This window comes from Nicotiana tabacum, chromosome 2, assembly GCF_000715075.1.
Source record: "Nicotiana tabacum cultivar K326 chromosome 2, ASM71507v2, whole genome shotgun sequence".
In the NCBI taxonomy this organism is placed as follows: domain Eukaryota; kingdom Viridiplantae; phylum Streptophyta; class Magnoliopsida; order Solanales; family Solanaceae; genus Nicotiana; species Nicotiana tabacum.
The window spans coordinates 94558338-94577943 of record NC_134081.1 but is presented as its reverse complement, the minus strand read 5'-3'; the positions used below and the strand labels follow the sequence as shown (position 1 = coordinate 94577943).

At 42.3% G+C, this 19606-nt stretch overlaps 1 protein-coding gene across 1 annotated transcript; it reads left to right on the top strand.

Moving 5' to 3' along the window:
* The first annotated feature begins 203 nt into the window (after window positions 1–203).
* On the top strand, window positions 204–5114 carry LOC107774582 (glucose-1-phosphate adenylyltransferase small subunit, chloroplastic/amyloplastic). The gene is made up of 9 exons (XM_016594199.2): window positions 204–555; window positions 1353–1649; window positions 1939–2208; window positions 2297–2476; window positions 2861–2964; window positions 3064–3175; window positions 4154–4252; window positions 4476–4595; window positions 4795–5114. The coding sequence occupies exons 1-9, from the start codon at window positions 292–294 to the stop codon at window positions 4909–4911; spliced, it is 1563 nt and encodes a 520-aa protein (XP_016449685.1). The 5' UTR covers window positions 204–291; the 3' UTR covers window positions 4912–5114.
* Window positions 5115–19606: the final 14492 nt, after the last annotated feature.

Sequence of the window (19606 nt, the reverse complement as noted above, 5' to 3'; positions counted from 1 at the left end):
CCTATATTTCGGAAAATAATGATTCTAAATAGTACATACTTCCCCTTGTCAGATTTTTTCCAGCAAAAGTACAAAATCATAATTTCTATCCCTAAAATAACCCCACTTACTTGAGATGTCTGCCAATCATTTCTATGGTCATCTCGTAAATTCTTACAAAACTAGGTCTATTTAGTTACAATTGAAACGCTTATAATCAGCACTATAAAAACAAAACCCCAGCTCCGTTTCAGTTTCAATCACACTCACTGCCACACACTCCATAGCAGAGAGAAATAGCTGAGTATATCCATGGCTTCCGTTGGAGCCTTAAAATCTTCGCCTTCTCCCCAAAATTGCATCAATGAGAAAAGAAATGATGCTACTCGTGCAATGTCTTTTCGAAACCTTTCCTTTTCGTCGTCTCATCTCTCCGGAGACAAGCTAATGTCTATGGCAACCTTACATTCTCAGCAGCGCCATTCCAGCGAGAGGAGGAGTCCACTGATCGTGTCTCCTAAGGCTGTTTCTGATTCACAGAATTCGCAGACATGTCTTGACCCTGACGCTAGCCGAGTAAGCACATAATAGACTCTCCTCGGTTCGATTTTAGTAATGATTTCGTGAATCTTTATGCATATAATATATATATACCAATCTACATAGTGTAAGCGTGTGAAAAGTAGTAAAATTTGTTAAATCTCTTCTCCAATTTATCACTAAAATGAGGTGATTATTGGATTGCGGCGGTTGGAGGAAGTAGATCGTGGAAGAGATGGAGTGAATTGCTTCAGAGTGAAGTATTTTGACTGACTTTAGTTCTAGATCCAAGATCCTCTCACCTCTTCCGCCTCTTTCTGACACATCATCACGTGTATAATTAAAAATGTGCTAGGACTATTTGATTTTGTTTAATATTACTCAAAATTATTTGCTAACCATACTTCAAAGATTCATTATGCACATGATAATCATAAGCTGATGATTTTTTTACTTGGAAAAGCTGATAAAACTAGCATTATCTTCTGGAAACTGTAATAATTGGATCTGACTATCTGAGCATGAGCAGGGCATTAAGATCCCGAATGTACCCGTCAGGCATTGTTTGTAGTGTCTATCTCACCTACTAATCCTTAAACCATGCACCTTTAAATTGCAATTACTAGCAGATTGCCATTTCAAGTTGTCAACTTTTAAAAAAAAATGTCAACTTTGTTGTATTTTCATTAAAAAATAATACTGTGAATCTTGTCATATTGTGGGTTAACAGTATTGACTTATTGTTTCCAGAAAGCCTTATTTGGCAATAGCTTAACTATGATTTATGTCTTCTTAAAAGTGAAACTTGCATTGTTAATGCGATTTGTATGCAGAGTGTTTTGGGAATTATTCTTGGAGGTGGAGCTGGGACCCGACTTTATCCTCTAACTAAAAAAAGAGCAAAGCCAGCAGTTCCTCTTGGTGCAAATTATCGTCTGATTGACATTCCTGTAAGCAATTGCTTGAACAGTAACATATCCAAGATCTATGTTCTCACACAATTCAACTCTGCATCTCTGAATCGCCACCTTTCACGGGCATATGCTAGTAATATGGGGGGATACAAAAATGAGGGTTTTGTGGAAGTTCTTGCTGCTCAACAAAGTCCAGAGAACCCCAATTGGTTCCAGGTAACTCTTTGTTCCTGCTGCACACAATTCACATATCACTACTGTTATTGTTATTAATTACCGGAGACAGATCTCATCCAATTACTGTGAAGCATATATGAAGCACTTAAAGTACCTATTTTCCTGTTGGAGGAGCAGTTTAAATATGCCTTATTGGAGAAGTAATTTGGGGTCTTGTTTCGTGCATGACACCTGGAATTAAGCTGCTACAAGAATTTTACTATTGATATCAAGCTAGTTTACTTCACAAAGTGGCATAACGCCCGTGTACTTGACTACTTGTCTGTAGGGAACTGCTGATGCTGTCAGGCAGTATCTATGGTTGTTTGAGGAGCATAATGTTCTTGAATTCCTCGTACTTGCTGGAGATCATCTATATCGAATGGATTATGAAAAGTTCATTCAAGCCCACAGAGAAACAGATGCTGATATTACTGTTGCTGCACTGCCAATGGACGAAAAGCGAGCCACTGCATTTGGTCTCATGAAGATTGACGAAGAAGGACGCATTATTGAATTTGCAGAGAAACCGAAAGGAGAGCAATTGAAAGCAATGAAAGTAAGAGTATCATAGTTCTAATGCTTTTCAATACCACTCGCAAAAGAACTTACAAGCATGCGTTAACTCGTGTTGTGATGTAATTCAGGTGGATACTACCATTTTAGGTCTTGATGACGAGAGAGCTAAAGAGATGCCTTTTATCGCAAGTATGGGTATATATGTCATTAGCAAAGACGTGATGTTAAACCTACTTCGTGATAAGTTCCCTGGTGCCAATGATTTTGGTAGTGAAGTTATTCCTGGTGCAACTTCGCTTGGGATGAGAGTATGTATTTCTCTAGAAGTTACACTTTGCAATTAGTTTTACTTATAACAGATGAAACTTTTGCAGTGTACAATGCATCAAAAATTGCATCATCCTTTAGTATAGAGAACTATACCTCTAAAGCAATCTACTATTTGTGGGCCTTATTGTCTCAACGTCTTGAGTTCTCTTACAAATATGGCTGTGAACATGATCTCTCTTTACTCTTCTGCAGTCTTGTGTAGCCCTTCTCAAGTTTTCATATGTTTCTTTCTAGTCTCTTTGTTTCTTCAAAATGTAGAAACTCAAAAAGGAAAGATGAATTATGAGCTAAATTATTTTTTGAATTATCAGTATAACTTTGTTGGAGTTATTTCCAGAGGTCTTATGCATCTGTGTTCTCAGGTGCAAGCTTATTTATATGATGGATACTGGGAAGATATTGGTACCATTGAAGCTTTCTACAATGCCAATTTGGGCATTACAAAAAAGCCAGTCCCAGATTTTAGGTAATCCTTTCATCTCAATGAGATAGTTCTCTGCAGTTTTCATAGTCTGTTATCCCACTCGCTTTGATTAACCACTTTTGTCTTCAATATTTAATGAAGCTTCTATGACCGATCAGCTCCAATCTACACCCAACCTCGATATCTGCCACCTTCGAAAATGCTTGATGCCGATGTCACAGACAGTGTCATCGGTGAAGGTTGTGTGATCAAGGTAATCAATTATTGTTTCAAGGCCTTTACATTTTCTAAGTTGCATTTCTGAAGCCTGTCGGTTGCTCATTCCATCTCTAAAAGCCATGGATGCATGAACATCTCATTCTGCTCACTGTAGTTATGTTATTCTTGACAGCAAACATGTGAGACACATCTTGATGTGTTCAATGTTTTCCATGACCTCATCCATAATCCACGTTCTTTATAATTGAAATCACAGTTGCATAAAATAGAAAATGAAGTGGAGTACACTGAACTCTCTCCTCACTGAGATGTGCTTGCATTTTCTTCTCTGCTTAATTTGCCATCAAGGAAGCAGAGGGAAAATGATCGGAGATGTTAGATGTTATCGATCTTGACTTAAGCTTTTTTGCTTTTTCCTGAAAATTTGAGATTTTGAATACCTAGATGTTACTCCCTCTATTTTTATCTAATTGTCTTAGTTTTATGCAGTATGAAGGATAAGAGTGAAACTAAATTATGGTATATTTTAGAGAAAATTTGTCCAAAATATGACACCTAAAGTTAGCTTTTTGATAATATTGAGGTAGCATGAAATTAAGAAATCACTTACTAGTGGAGAATGGACAATATTTTTGTGATTGACCAAAACGGGAAAGTAAGACAATCGTTTTTGGATGGAAAAAGGTTGTAGTTTATACTATCTTGTGTCTGTGGAGAAAAAATTGAAGTCTTGTGATGAAACGGATCCATATTTATTGAAATGGACATCGCGGATGGATAGCCAACCTAGGGATAGCCAACCCAACTAGGTTATGGTTGAGTAGTAGCAGTAATTATTGTTATTTTAGGGCCTTGGGGAAGGGAGGAGGATGAAGAGAATTGCCCAGACATCTGTCGCCATCTCTGTCCTTGTCTTTTTTCATCAAACTATGCTCCAGAAAACGGAGAAAAGTGATGTACTAGTACATACTTGTCAGGCGCTGATTCTCATGGAATCCATTTTTGTGTGCAGAACTGTAAGATTCACCATTCTGTGGTTGGGCTCAGATCATGCATATCAGAGGGTGCAATTATAGAAGACTCGCTTTTGATGGGGGCAGATTACTATGAGGTAAAGCTAGGAATTTTCAGGTTACCAGAAAAGATATCTAATAGTATACATGCGAACGTGAATTTAACTATTTCAATTGTAGACTTACTGTATATATGTGATCTACCATGGAGAAATTTGCCTAAAGTCAAATAACAGAGGATAAAGAAAATACTACTCTTGTGGTTTCCTTCCTTCCTTCATGAATTATTATGGGCTCACTTTCTGTTCTTTATTGGTCCAGACTGATGCTGACAGGAGGTTCCTGGCTGCTAAGGGTAGTGTCCCGATTGGCATTGGCAAGAACTCCCACATTAAAAGAGCCATTATTGACAAGAATGCCCGTATAGGGGACAATGTGAAGGTTAAATTCCTTGAAATTTCATGCTTCTCTGATTTTAGATTTATGTTTGAAGTCGTCATTTAAACATGCAAAATATGTACAACCATGCGTTCTCGACAGAATATGTTCAAATATAGTCACTTTATCACGTGGATTTTTTTTCATGTTGTGGCTGACATATTGTGAGCTTGAGTGCTGATGTGGAATTTTCTTTCCATAGATCATTAACAGCGACAATGTTCAAGAAGCGGCTAGGGAAACAGATGGATACTTCATCAAGAGTGGGATTGTCACTGTTATCAAGGATGCATTGATTCCCAGTGGAATTATCATCTGAAGGAAGGCGTTGGAACTTGGTTGTCCTCCAAAATCTTGGCTAAACAGCCATGCGGTAGAAATCTTCTACTTTTATTTTGCTTTGCTGTAGAAATCTAGTGTACATCCTACTTTTATGTAGCTAGATACTTCTCATTACCCCTACAAGAGAAGACTAGGTACTGTAAAAATTATTCGTCTAAAATAAAAACCGGTGATTACACAGCTCTGCTTTGCTCTCGCTTTTGCTTTATTTTACTCGTGTATTGTCTCTGAATGTGTATAGTGAGACGGAAATACTAGGTCTCGCTCAATTTTTCTATAGTGTTTTTAGTAATACCTAACCTTCCCTGACGGTTTGTTTCACTGCTTACCTTTTTAATGTTAAAAAAAGTAAAACAAATAAAAGAAACCTTTTTGCTTGATTTTACTTGAGCAATTGAAGCAGGTAGAGTAGAACAATGCAAAACCGAATACTACTTTTTAACACCAAGTTCCATTAAACTAAATCATGCATTAGAATAGTCATACAAGAAATAGTGCAGAACAAACATAAAATAATGCGAGAAAAACTTGCGACACCCCCTAAGAGCTTTCAACTTACAAGTTTCTGCGCATGTTCAAGACAAAACTTGCTTTATGGGAAAATAAAATAAAAATAGAACAGTGTTTCTTGGACATTCTTTTTTAGCTAGAAACATTATCAACGAGAAACAAACATCTCAAAAGGATGCAAGCCGTCAAAGGCTAGAGTGAAACCGGGTGCTTTATACTTGCTGCTGCCCTTCTTGCTTTGACCAACTGCATTATCTGTTGCTGCACCAACATTCAAGATGTTAGCTGATGTTGTATCTTTGGAATCCATCTTCTTCTTCTCCTTCTTTTCCAGTATCTTAACAGCCGGGAGAGGCAATGGCAGTTCGTCGCCGAAGTAGTCTGCACCAATAACACTTGCTGATGAATGAAACAGAGACATTCTTTACCAAGATTGGGTACCAAGAATGCAGAAATAAGGGATTTGTTTGCAAGAGTGATTTGGAATGCAATGAGAATTTGTGAGGGTGGAAAAGTAATGCAAGTAGTCTAGCGTATATATAGAGGAGGGAAGTAAAATTAGAGTTAAACCAAATCCGGAGTGGAATAGGAATTGATTAAGCCAGTTTGGAATAGGAATAGGAATTGGAAAACGAGTTGCTTTATTTTGTTCCTGCATGGATTAGGATTGTTTTCTCTTCTATTGGTCCGTTTCGCTTCAAAATATATGTAAGGTTAGAATTTGACTTTAATTACCAACCAATTTGATCCAGCTTTTAACCCCCCCCCCCCCCCAGAAAAAAAAAGGAACTTAACAAAAAGAAGTGCTTATCCATCTTTGTATGGGCCAAAAAATATTTTTGATATAGGCAAGCCACGTCAACACCATGATAGCCTTCATCGGTCGTCACGTGCTATCAGTGAGGTCTCAACAAATATCTGTCCCAGGTCGAAGTGGCCTGCGATGAAGGGTGCGGTCGAAGAGTCAGCAAAGATCAAGGTCGTAAAGTTATCGTAGATCAAGGTCGAGATCGAGCATCTTAGAAAAAGTTATAACGATTGGTTTTAAGATAGGACACTAAAAGAATATTCTAGTAATATTCTCTACACATGTACTATTAGGGTTTCTAGGAACATGTTACCTATAAATAAATAGAAAGAGACACAATGATAGGGGGCATGAGATATTCACTTGTAAGAAAACACATTGACTTTATAGAGAGAATCTGACCATATTACAAGCATACGAAAATAACCTTTTTACTAAGATTCTTGTCTGGCTTTTCCACTTGATCCAAGAATGACTCGAGTGTTCTAAGGCTCATCAATCATTCGTCATTGTCAGAAAAAATATTCATAGATCCCACCCCTTTCCAGGGGACTCACACGTTTTTATTTACTTAAATACCATTCATTGCTATTTATGACTATTTACTGCTATCTTCCATCTTTTTGGATCATTGAATACTGTTATTATTGCTCACATTCATTACCATTCAGTCAAATATACATATTATCTGTTATAAAATCGATAGCTTTATCTTTTGGATATTATTATTAGCTAAGATTGATTCTTCTATATTTAAATCTAATTGGGTAAACCAAGATCTATATTTTGGGTCAAACAGTTTGGCGCCGTCTATGGGGACTTCTTAGTAATTTTTTAGTTTTCTTTAGATTTACAGCTAACGTGAGTCACTAACCTAACAAACCCCAAGATCTTTCCCTCTCCTTGCACTTACGGAAACCTACATGGCAGAGGAGATATGACTAAAGTGACAAGTGATTTCCCTGGCAACCTCATGAACGCTATCAACGAGAGCTGTGAAACATTAGGCGATGATGTGACACCCACTGCCTCCCACAGGCACGAGAGGTCGCCCCCATTGTAGTATAACAAAACCAAATGGAAAAAGGCCTCCACGTCCATAGGAGAAGGGACGCCACCGGCCATGAAAAAGCTCCTCAAAGCGTGGTTGACTGATATGCTAGTAAGCATGCTCAATAAGCCCACTCCATGCATGACTACAGAGACCGCAAGAGCCCATATAGTGCAACAAGCAGACGAACAGGACAACCAACCAGACCCTCCAACACCAGGTATAACTCACAATGTTACTAACAATGCAGCTGATAGTGTACTCGCCGCTGTTCTAAAGAGGATGGAAGAAATGGAGAATGAAAATAAAGCGCTCAGAGATCAAACGAAAGAACACCAAGAACGAGTCGACAAAATACCGAGCGCCCGTAAGCTACTTCCAAAGAGAGACGCCGGTAGATTCGTAGAGTAGCCGTACAACGAGGAAGCAACCCCACATGCCATACTAAAGACCTTCAAAATGCCACCGTATCTCAGGATATACGACGGCACAACTGACCCTGAAGATCACGTGACTCATTATGTCACCGTCGTGAATGGCAACGACCTCACCAAAGAATAAGTGTCCTCTATTTTGCTGAAAAAAATTGGCGAAACCCTCAGGGGAGGGGCATTAACATGGTATTCACAGCTACCAGGCCGCTCCATGGAAACCTTCGAAGAAATAGCCGATAAGTTCGTAACAGCGCATGTCGGAGCCAAGAAAGCCGAAACAAGAGTAAACGACGTATTTGCCATCAAGCAGTCCTTGGGAGAGGGATTAAGGGACTTCCTCTCCTGATTCAACATGGTAAGGATGACCCTACCAAACGTGTCCGAGGGGATGGCAGTCGTATCTTTTCAGAACAGGTTGAGTAGAGATGGTTCAAGAGCGACCAAAAAACTGTTGAGCCGATTGATGAAATATCCTCTAACCACTTGGGATGAAATCCATAATGCTTACTGTGACAAAGTCCGAGCAGATGGTGATGACCTCAACGGACCAAATCAACGGCTCGTCTCGGTACAAGCCGAGTCCAGGAAAGAACGAAGAGATAACATAAGGAGGGATCACCATGTCTCACGACCCAACAGGGAACGACATCAGCCATACGTTAGGGCCCCCGCCCTGCCTTCTTTCCGCTAAATAGTCTATGCCCTGGAGAAAAACGGAACGAAGGTGAAGTAGCCGCCAAAGATGAGGTCCGATCCGAGCACCAGAAAATTTGACACCCTCTGTGAGTTCCACTAGGAGCGCGGACACAAGACAGGAGACTGCATCGTCCTCAGGAAAGAGGTTGTGAACATGTTGCAGCAGGGACACCTCAAAGAGCTGCTGAGCGACACGGGGTGAAACAACTTCCCCTGGGGACATAAACACCAAGGCCTACCAAAACCACCGTCACCAGATCGCACCATCAATATGATCATCGGCGGAAGCGACGACGCCTCCATCAACAATGTTAAATTCAATGCCACTCATAAGCTCAAAAGATCTATCACCCATAAACGGTATGAAAGACTCGAAGAATGTATCATCTTCGACGAGTCAGATGCCGACGATTTGACATTCCCTCACAATGATGCTTTCATCATTACTTTGCACATTTTAGATATTGATGTCAAACATATCATGGTGGACGATGGGAATGTAGCATGCATTATCCATCCCCGAGTCCTCACCCAGATGAGACTCGAGGACAAAAATAGTACTGCGCTGTATCACACTAAACAGATTTAATAATGTAGTTGAATGGACATTGGGAGAAATTTCACTTCCCGTCTTGGCCGGCAGCATAACGCTGGATACGACATTCCACATCATGGACCAGGCCACCACATACAATGCCATAGTAGGACGACCATGGATACATCCCATGAGAGCCGTTACCTCCAGCTTATACCAAGTAATCAAATTCTCAAAATCTTAGGGGATATTCAGCATACGGGGAGAACATCGCACGTCCCGGGAATGCTACCGCATCGCCTTAGACAACACGACAACCCAACAGCAGAAAGACAAGGAAAAAGAGGCATAACAATCAACATGGCCGAGGTCGACACAACAAGAGACCAGAGACGTCATCATGGATCCCGAAATGGTTGAATCTATAGACTCGACTATAGAGGACCTCGACCCCATTCAATTAGATCCCTTCGACTATAACAAAAAGTCTTACATCGGCTGCAAACTCCGAGAACCAGGTAAATTTACTCAATTCTTAGTAACTAATGCGGATTTGTTTGCCTTCAGCCGTGCAGATATGGCGGGAATACCCAAGGAGATCTCCACGCATAAACTAAACATCTATCCACTCTACCCCCGGTAAGGAAGATTAAACAAAAATTCAACCCCGCCATCAATGATGTCGTCCAAGAGGAGATGGAGAAGCTATTAGAAAATGGCTCTATTAGGGAGTCGAAATACCCCAAGTGGATCGCCAACGTAGTGATAGTCAAAAAGAAAAATAGGAAATGGCGGATGTGTGTAGACTTCACAGACTTGAACAAAGCATGCCCGAAGGATTCGTTCCCGTTACCGTATATCGATAAACTCATCGACGCAATGGCTGGGCACGAGTTGTTGAGTTTTTTTTGGACGCGTACATATGCTATTACCAGGTACTTATGGAAGAAAAGGACCAGGAGAAAACTAGGTTCATCACCCACCAAGGAACATATTGTTATAGGGTCATGGCATTTGGGTTGAAGAACGCATGAGCTACCTATCAAAGATTGTAGACAAAAATGTTCATAGATCAGCTCGTCAAGACCATAGAGGTATACTTCGACGACATGCTGGTCAAATTCATAAAGGCGGAGGACCATATCGGCCATTTGAAGGAAGCTTTCGACATACTGAGGCGGTATGGAATGAAACTAAACCCATAGAAATGCAGGTTTGGCGTAGCCTCGGGGAAATTTCTTGGGCTTCTTAGTGTTACAACGGGGGATCGAAGTCAACCTAGACCAAATCAAAGTTATTGAAGGGATACCAGAGCTCCTGACTATCAAGAAGCAAGTCTAGAGGTTGACGAGTCAAATTGCCTCCCTATCGAGATTCATCTCGCGGTCATCTGACAGATGTCATGAATTTTTTGGCGTACTCAAAAGGATAACGGCCTCGAGTGGACACCCTAGTACATACAAGTTCTGTGAGAACTGAAGGCGTATCTATCATCACCACCTCTGCTTTCAAAGCTCAAACCCGGAGAACATCTCCTCATTTACCTGGCTGTCTCCGAAGTGGCAGTAAGTGCAATCCTGATCCGAGAAAGTAAAGGTATGAAATATCCCATTTATTACATTAGCAAAGCACTCATCGACGCCGAGACGAGGTACCCATACCTCGAGAAACTAACCCTGGCACTCGTCATAGGTTGACGAAAACTTAGACCCTATTTTCAGTGCCACCCTATCTCGGTCGTTACCACATTTCCTATGAGAGGCATTTTACATAAACCCGAATTATCGGGGATGATGGTCAAGTGGGCCATCGAGCTAAGTAAGCACAATATCACATATCAACCGCAAACAATGATTAAGTCGCAAGTGCTCGCAGGCTTCAGTGCAAAGATAATGCCTGAGGTCGAGAAGGAAGCCGTCCAAACTTCTTTCCAAACACAAGACCTCTGGGTCCTGTACATCGATGGTGCAAACAAACCCTTTCGGATTTGGACTGAGACTCGTACTCGAGGTCCCTATCGGCGAAGTAATTCACCAGTCTATAAGATGCCCAGATATGACTAACAACGAGGCCGAGTATGAGGCTATAATTGAAGGATTGAGACTAGCACTCAAGTATGAGGCGAAGCGATTAAAACTCCGTTGTGATTGCCAGCTCATAGTCAACCAAGTCATAGGGACTTTCCAAATCAAAGAAACAAAGTTTGCAAAATTATCATACCGAGATCTGTAAGCTGCTGCCCATGTTCGACGAATGCCACCAGATCCCGCATGTGCCTAATGTTGAAGCGGGCGACCTTGCCAAATTGGCCACAGCCACCAAAAGCCTCACAACCGAGGATAAAAGTGTAGTCCACCTCCTCAACTCGTCGCTAGACCAAATCGAGGTAAGATCTATACGTTTAACCTGGGATTGGCACAATCATATTATCGCTTACTTGCAGGACGACACACTCCAAAACTGCAAGAAGGGAGCCAAAAAATTAAGAATGCAGGCAACCAGATACAACCTCTTCCACAATGACCTATACAAAAGGACATACGACGGCCCTTTGGAAAAATATTTAGGCCCAAACCAAACCCAGCACGTCCTCTAAGAAGTCCATGAAGGCTATTGCGACGCTCATTCCGGCGATCGAGCGCTCATTAGGTATCTCATACGGGCAAGATACTACTGGCCCACTATGAAAAAAGACTCTCAGAGTTTGTGAAGAAATAAGCCCTAATAATTCACCAATAAGGCAAAGATCTCCACTTAGTCACCTCTTTATGGCCATTCATCAAGTGGGGAATGGACATCGTGGACCCTTCCCAGCAAGGCAAGGCAATGTATGATTTCTTTTAGTTTTAATTGACTATTTCTCTAAATGGGTGGAAGCAGGAGCATTCTCCCAAATACGCGAACAAGAGGTAATCACCTTAATATGGAGAAATATCATCTGCCGATTCGGCCTACCCAAAGAGATTAGCTGCGACAATGGACTCCAGTTCACGGGAAAGAAAAATTACTGAATTCTTCGAGAAATGGCATATTAATAGGATACTTTCAATCCTGTATCACCCAGCGGGTAATGGGCATGCAGAATCATCTAACAAGTCCATATTAAATATCATGAAGAAAAAGGTCGAAGATGCCAAGGACTGTGGCGGAAAAAACTCCTAGAAGTATTATGGGCGTATAAAACTACCTCGAAAACAAGCACGGGGGAGACACCCTACTCCCTGGTTTACGGAACCGAGGCAGTTATACCGGTCGATGTTGGAGAACATAGCCTAAGGTACTCCCATGAAAATGGTACTATTAATGACAAAAGTAGAAAGCAAGAACTCGACGAGATCAACGAACGAAGAGATATGGCGTACATAAGGATGGTCGCCCAAATGCAGCAAGCAGAACGATGCTACAACAAGAAATCAAAGGTCCGACTGCTCAAAGTCGGACACTACGTACTCAAAGCCAAAATCCAAGCAAGCAGAGATCTACGAGAAGGAAAACTGGGATGGCCCGTACAAAATTACTGCCAAAGCAAACAAGGTTTTGTTCCAACTAGAGAAATGGAAGGAAAACAATTACCAAACAATTAGAACATCAGCCACCTCAAATACTTCAACTTATAAAAGGAAGAAGCGTCCCCAAGTCATACTCTTTTTCCCTCACTTGAGTTTTGTCCCATTAGAGTTTTATCAAGGACGTTTTTAATGAGGCGATGAAAGGGACACTTCGAGTTGAGGTATGTGAAGGAAGGACCTTTTTCTCTTTCATTGCCCTACTCCTCAATACTCTCCAAATCGAACAATGAAGGGACTAGATGGACTGGGACTAGAACGCCAACTATTGCCCAAAGTTTGTAACTTTCCCCAATCATGTAATCGTAGCAACAACATCAAAGTAATAAAAATTTACGTTTATCAAAACCGCCTTAACAAAAGCTTAAGTTCGACCCAGCTCGAGCAACACCTTTCGGCCCTCGGCCACACCTTAACAAAAGGTTAAGTTCGACCCAGCTCGAATAAAACCTTTCTACCCTCGGCCACACCTTAACAAAATTTTAAGTTTGACACAACTCGAACAACACCTTTTGGCCCTCGACCATACCTTAACAAAAGGTTTAGTTCGACCCAGCTCGAACAACACCTATCTGCCCTCTGCCGAACATTAACAAAAGGTTAAGTTCGACCCAGCTCAAAGAACACCTATCGGCCCTCGGCCTCACATTAACAAAAGGTTAAGTTAGACCCAGCTCGAACAACACCTATTGGCCCTTGTCCCACGATTTAAGGAAAGGTTAAGTTCGATCAAGTTTGAAAAACACCTATCGGCCCTTGACCGAGATTTAATAAAAGGTTAAGCTCGACTGAGTTCTTGTAACACCTATTGGCTATCGACCCATGATTTAAGGAAAGATTGAGTTCGACCCAGTTCAAACAAACACCTACTGGCCCTCGGCCACAACCTGGCAAAAGATCAAAATCAACCAAGTTCAAATAACACCTATCAGCCAAATCCAAATGAAGAGGCACACTCAACCTATATAAACAAAGGGAGGATATGGCCCATAAATATTCGTCCCCAAGTCCACGACCAACTAGAAGACAACGACAATAAAAAGAGTAGAAATCATAACAAGCAAATAACAAAAGCAAAGTATACAAGTGCAGAAAAACTGACAGGTATGGCAGAAGGCGAAGAAAATAACTTAAACATTCATATATGAATAATGAGTTCATTACAAGGGCTCTTAAAAACGACGGCAAAAATACACAAAAAGTCTAAAAGAAAGACTACTAGCCCTCGTCATCACGATCCCCGCGCCCTCATTATCCCGGTCCCCGGCATCCCTTGCCACCTTCGCTCTTAGGATAAACGGTATCATACCAGGCGTCCTCCTATAGCCGATCTACGCCCTCTTACCTATTCTCCTCGTTAGGTCGAGGCGTGGCGGGATCATATCCATAAGCGACCCGAGCTTCACGATCCTTAACTTGGGCATCCTCAAAGGCAGACTCAGAAACGGAGCCCGCTGCCTGCAACTCCTTAAACACATCTAACCGGGCCTTGGCATGGATCCATTCTTCGTATAACTTTGGAGGTACACTGGGAAAATTAGAAGCGTTGGAAGAGGATGACCGTGCAAATAGTTGATCCTTCTCGGCCTCTAGAGCGGTCACTCAGTCATGAAGGTCGGAGTTCTCCTTTTCCAGCTCCCCGATTGTAATGACCCAGCCGGTCGTTTTGAGAGTAATAGACCCGATCCCTTATTTACTGCTTCTCCCATATCTATTTCTGCTATTGTGACTTGCAGGGAGATTTCGTTTTGGTTTTTGGAGTGTTTTAGGACACTTCATCCCTAAATAGAGGTTTAAGCCTTAGGATTTGGACCGTAGTTGGAACTGTGAGAAGACGACTCCGAAATGGAGTTCCGTCAATTCCGTTAGCTCTGTTAGGTGATTTTGGACTTAGGTGCGTGTCCGGATTGTGTTTTGGAGGTCCATAGATTATTTAGGCTTAAATTGGCAAAAGTCCAATTTTTGGAGTTTTGGACCGGTAGTGGAAATTTTGATATCGGGGTCGGATTTCGATTCCAGAAATTGGAGGTCCGTAATGTTGAATATGACCCATTTGCAAAATTTGGGGTTAATCGGACGTGGTTTGGTTGGTTTCGATATCGATTTTTGAATTTGGAAGTTTCAAGTTCTTTAGGTTTGAATCGGAGGATGATTTGTGATTTTAGCGTTATTTGACGTGGTTTGAGGGCTCGACGAAGTTCGTATGGTGTTTTAGTATTGGTTGGCATGTTTGGTCGAGGTCCCGGGGGCCTCGGGTGAGTTTCGGGTGGTTAACGCACTTGGAATGGAAGTTGAGAAATTTCTGAAGTTTGGTCTTTTGCTGGTATGATCGCACCTGCGAGGGTATTAGCCGCCCGTGCGAGGCCGCATGTGCGGTAGGTTGAGCGCATGTGCGGAAGGGGTGGAGATCAGCAGAGGTCGCAGGTGCGATAGTTTCTCCGCACCTGCGATAGCGCAGATGCTGACCAGTGGTCACAGAAGCGGAGGCAGCCAGGGTTAGTAGTTTTCGCAGGTGCGCCAATAGTTTTCGCACCAGCGGGCGCGCAGATGCGAGCCCAGGCTCCGCAGGTGCGGAAATTCTTGGGCAGAACCTATTTTAGCGGGGTTCCGAGATTTTTGGCCATTTCTAACGTGTTGAGCTCGGATTAAGGCAAAATTTTGAGGAATTTTCAAAGAGAGCTTTGGGGTAACGGTTCCTAACTCGTTTTTGGTTGTATTTCATTAATCTATAGTTATTTTCTCCATTAAATTTCGGATTTGGATTGAAAAGTTGGGAAAAAGGGGAAACGTTCCCTAACCGAATTTCTGAGTTTTGATTGGGATTTAGACATCGGATTTGGTTAATTTTGGTACGAGTGAACTCGTGAGTGAATGGGTGTTTGTATTTTGTGACTTTTACCCGATTTCGAGATGTGGGCCCTAGTTGACTTTTTAGGGCAAATTTCGGATTTTTTGTTTAAATATTTATTTCATTAATTAGATGAGTCTATTATTGTTGAATTCATGATATGCAATTGTGTTTGGCTAGATTTGGGCCATTCTGAGTCGGATAATCGAGGAAAGGGCATTCTTAAGGATTGATCGAGCTTGACTCGAGGTAAGTGGCTTGCCTAACCTTGTGTGGGGGAACTCTCCTTAGGATTTGGTACTACTTTTGATATATGAGCGCCGTGTACGTGAGGTGACGAGTGCGTACACAGGCTATTGTTGAAAAACTCCGTTTTCATTAAGTAAATTACTTGTCTTCCTTTAACTGAGCTACACTAGCATATGAATTTATCCTGTTTAGTCTAGAACAACATGTTTACGTGTCTTAATTGCTTATCTGAACTCTGTGCAGCATGTTTAGTGAATTTCCTGTTTCTTCCTTGACTGGTACTTAGTCTAAATCGTAAGATTTCATGATGTAGTTGTATTTCTATTGTTTGCGATGCATATTTAATTTGGGACTACGGAAAGGTATTCCAGTAGATCTCCCTGCTCTGCATATTTACTTTGGGACTACAGAACGGTATTCCGATAGATCCTCTTGCTCTACATATTTAATTTGGGACTACGGAATGGTATTCTGGTAGATCCCCCTGCTCTGCATATTTACTTTGGGACTACGGAACGGTATTCCAGTAGATCCCCCTATTTTTGCACATTTATGTTTGGGACTACGGGACGGTATCCAGGGAGATCCCCTGTTGTTATTTCTGTGTACTGAGCTGTTGACTTGCTATGGTTTCATTCTTGTTAAATTTCAGTACTTATTTTTACTGAAATATTTCATTCTGTCTTAGTTTATTATATATATACCAGTAAGGCCCTGACATGATCTCGTCACTACTCGACCGAAATTAGGCTTGACACTTACTAGGTACCGTTGTGGTGTACTCATGCCCTTCCCTGCACATGTTTTTCGTATGCAGATCCAGGTACTGCTTATCAGCTGCATTATCAGTGAGGCGGACTTCAAGGTATATCTGCCGCGTCCACAGACCTCGGAGTCCCTATCTACTCTTCCCGATGTCAAACACTTCTTGTATTCTTTTTGTTAGATTCTGGAATATAGAAACACTGTTCTCTTTCTGTAGCTTGTGACTTACGATATTCCGGGTTTGGGGAGAGTTATGTACACTTTTAGAGTGATCGTGATATATGTCGAGCGGCATCTTATTTTCTTATTTAGAATATACATTTAAATTGCTAGTTTTAATGTTTTCATTTCATTTTTGCAAAAGTGTTAGGCTTACCTAGTCGCAGAGACTAGGTGTCGTCATGACGGTTCAAGGAGGGAGAAATTGGGTCGTGACAAGTTGGTATCAGAGCTCTAGGTTCATAGGAGTCGTGAGTCACAAGCCGGTTTATTACAGCTTCGCGGATTGGTACGGAGACGTCTGTACTTATCTTCGGGAGGCTATGAAACTGTTAGGAAAGTTACGTTTCTTTTATTCCTATCGTGCGAGCTTATTGATCTCGGAGTTTGAAATTTTATCATTCCATTCTCTCGCAGATGGTGAGGACACGAACTGTAATTATCGATGATGCTGCTCCCGGAGCAGGTGTCGCTAGAGGCAGAGACAGAGGCAGAGGCCGACGAGTAGTGCGCACCGCAGCTAGAGCACCTACCAGAGCAGCAGTTGAGGGGCCGCTAGTAGCTCCAGTTGGGGGGCAGGTACCAGAGGCGCCTGATGTTACCTTCGGACTTCAGGAGACCTTAGCACAGTTCCTGACATGTTTGGTACATTGGTTCAGGCGAGGTTAATTCAAGTTGTACCAGCTGCTTCACAGACCGGGGGAGGGACCTAGATTCCCGCCGCCCACACTCTAGAGCAGCGAGTTCACGTTGGTCAGGTTCCAGGTTTCATGGCGACACAACCTGTGGTCCCATTTCAGCAGGTGTTAGGGATCGCTTGCCGGGTAGAGGACAAGTGGGTCCAGGTGAGAGAGGACATACAAGGTCAAGAGAGAGAGTACAGGAAGGCGAGGAGACTTCGTAGACTGGAAAGATCCACTAGTACTTATTTTGGTGGAAGGGTACGACATGGTAGAGGTTTTGTGGGTCAGCCGGTTCAGTTTGCGTTTCAGGCTTCGCATGGTGTTTCAGGTGTTCATGGGTCTCAAGGTACCCGTACCGCACAGTTCCCACAACTACATCAGCGTCGAGGTTGTTTTGAGTGTGGCGACATTCGCCATGTGGTGAGGATTTTCCTCAGACTTAGGAGGGGTGTACCTCCACAGACTTCTCAGCTACAGCGTGCTCCACCGGGTCCTCAGGCTATGATTACAGCACCAGCTGCCACCCCACCTGCTCAGCCAGCTCGAGCTGGAGGTCGGGGAGGTAGAGGTCGCCCTAGAGGGGGAGGCCTGGCCAGATATTATGCCTTTCCTGCTCGTATAGAGGCAGTTGCTTCTGATTCTATCATTACAGGTATTGTTCCAGTCTGTCATAGAGATACGTCGGTATTATTTGACCCAGGCTTTACATATTCTTATGTGTCCTCTTATTTTGCCCCGTATTTGGGCGTATCTAGAGATTCTTTGAGTTCCCTTGTTTATGTGTCTACTCCTATGGAAGATTCTCTTGTTGTGGACCGCGTGTATCAGTCGTGTTTGATTGCTCGTAGTGGTTTTGAGACCAGAGCCGATTTATTATTGCTCAGCATGGTGGACTTTGATATTATTTTGGGCATGGACTGGTTGTCGCCCCATTATGCTATTCTTGATTGTCACGCTAAGACCGTGATGCTGGCTATGCCAGGTGTACGGTGATTAGAATGGAGCGGTACCTTAGAGTATAATCCCAGCAGAGTTATTTCATTTCTTAAAGCTCAAAGAATAGTTGAGAAGGGATGTGACGCGTATCTAGCTTATGTGAGAGATGTCAGTATTGATACCCCTACAGTTGAGTTAGTACCAGTAGTAAGGGATTTTCCATATGTATTTCCAGCTTATCTTCCGGGCATGCCGCCCGACAGAGATATTAATTTTGGCATTGAATTGCTGCCGGGCACTCAACCCATCTCTATTCCTCCATATCGTATGGCTCCTCCTGAGTTAAAGGAGTTGAAGGAGGAATTACAGGAGTTGCTTGATAAGGGCTTCATTCGGCCCAGTGTGTCACCTTGGGGTGCTCCTATCTTATTTGTGAAGAAGAAGGATGGTTCTATGCGGATGTGTATTGATTACCTCTAGTTGAACAAAGTCACAGTGAAGAACATGTATCCATTACCTCGTATTGATGACTTATTTGATCAGTTACAGGGTGCCAGAGTGTTTTCCAAGATTAACTTACGTTTAGGTTATCATCAGTTAAAGATTCGGGAGCCAGATATCCCGAAGACTGCTTTCATGACCAGATATGGTCACTATGAGTTTCTTGTTATGTCTTTTGGGCTGACCAATGCCCCAACAGCTTTTATGCACTTTATGCACATTGTGTTCCGGCTTTATCTTAACTCATTCGTCATTGTGTTTATTGACGACATTCTGGTGTACTCCCAGAGTCGGGAGGATCCTGAGCAGAACCTGAGGACTGCGCTTCAGACCTTGAGAGAAAAGAAGTTATATGCAAAATTTTCAAAGTGTGAGTTTTGGCTAGACTCAGTGGAATTCTTGGGTCATATATTGTCGAGTGAGGTGATCCAGTGGACCCAAAGAAGATTAAAGCAGTGCAGAGTTGGCCCAAACCGTCCTCAGCTACAGAGATCCGGAGTTTTCTTGGTTTGGCTGGGTATTACAGTCGATTTGTAGAGGGTTTCTCATACATTGCAGCTCCTATGACCAGGCTGACCTAGAAGGGTGCTCCGTTCAGGTGGACAGAGGAATGTGAGGAGAGCTTTCAAAAGCTCAAGATAGCTTTGACTACAGCCCCAGTATTGGTATTGCCTACAGGTTCGGGGTCTTATACTGTATATTATGATACATCGCGGATTGGTCTCGATGCGGTGTTGATGTAGGATGGTAGGGTGATTGCCTATGCGTCTAGACAACTGAAGGTGCATGAAAAGAACTAGCATGTCCACGACCTTGAGTTAGCAGCTATCGTTCATGCTTTGAAGATTTGGCGGCATTATTTGTACGGTGT

Excerpts from the sequence above, each read along its gene's own strand:
- LOC107774582 (XM_016594199.2), top strand. The coding sequence starts at position 292 with ATGGCTTCCGTTGGAGCCTTAAAATCTTCGCCTTCTCCCCAAAATTGC. Across the intron at positions 2,209-2,296 it reads AGCAATTGAAAGCAATGAAA|GTGGATACTACCATTTTAGG; the intron begins GTAAGAGTATCA and ends GATGTAATTCAG. Across the intron at positions 3,176-4,153 it reads GTGAAGGTTGTGTGATCAAG|AACTGTAAGATTCACCATTC; the intron begins GTAATCAATTAT and ends TTTTGTGTGCAG.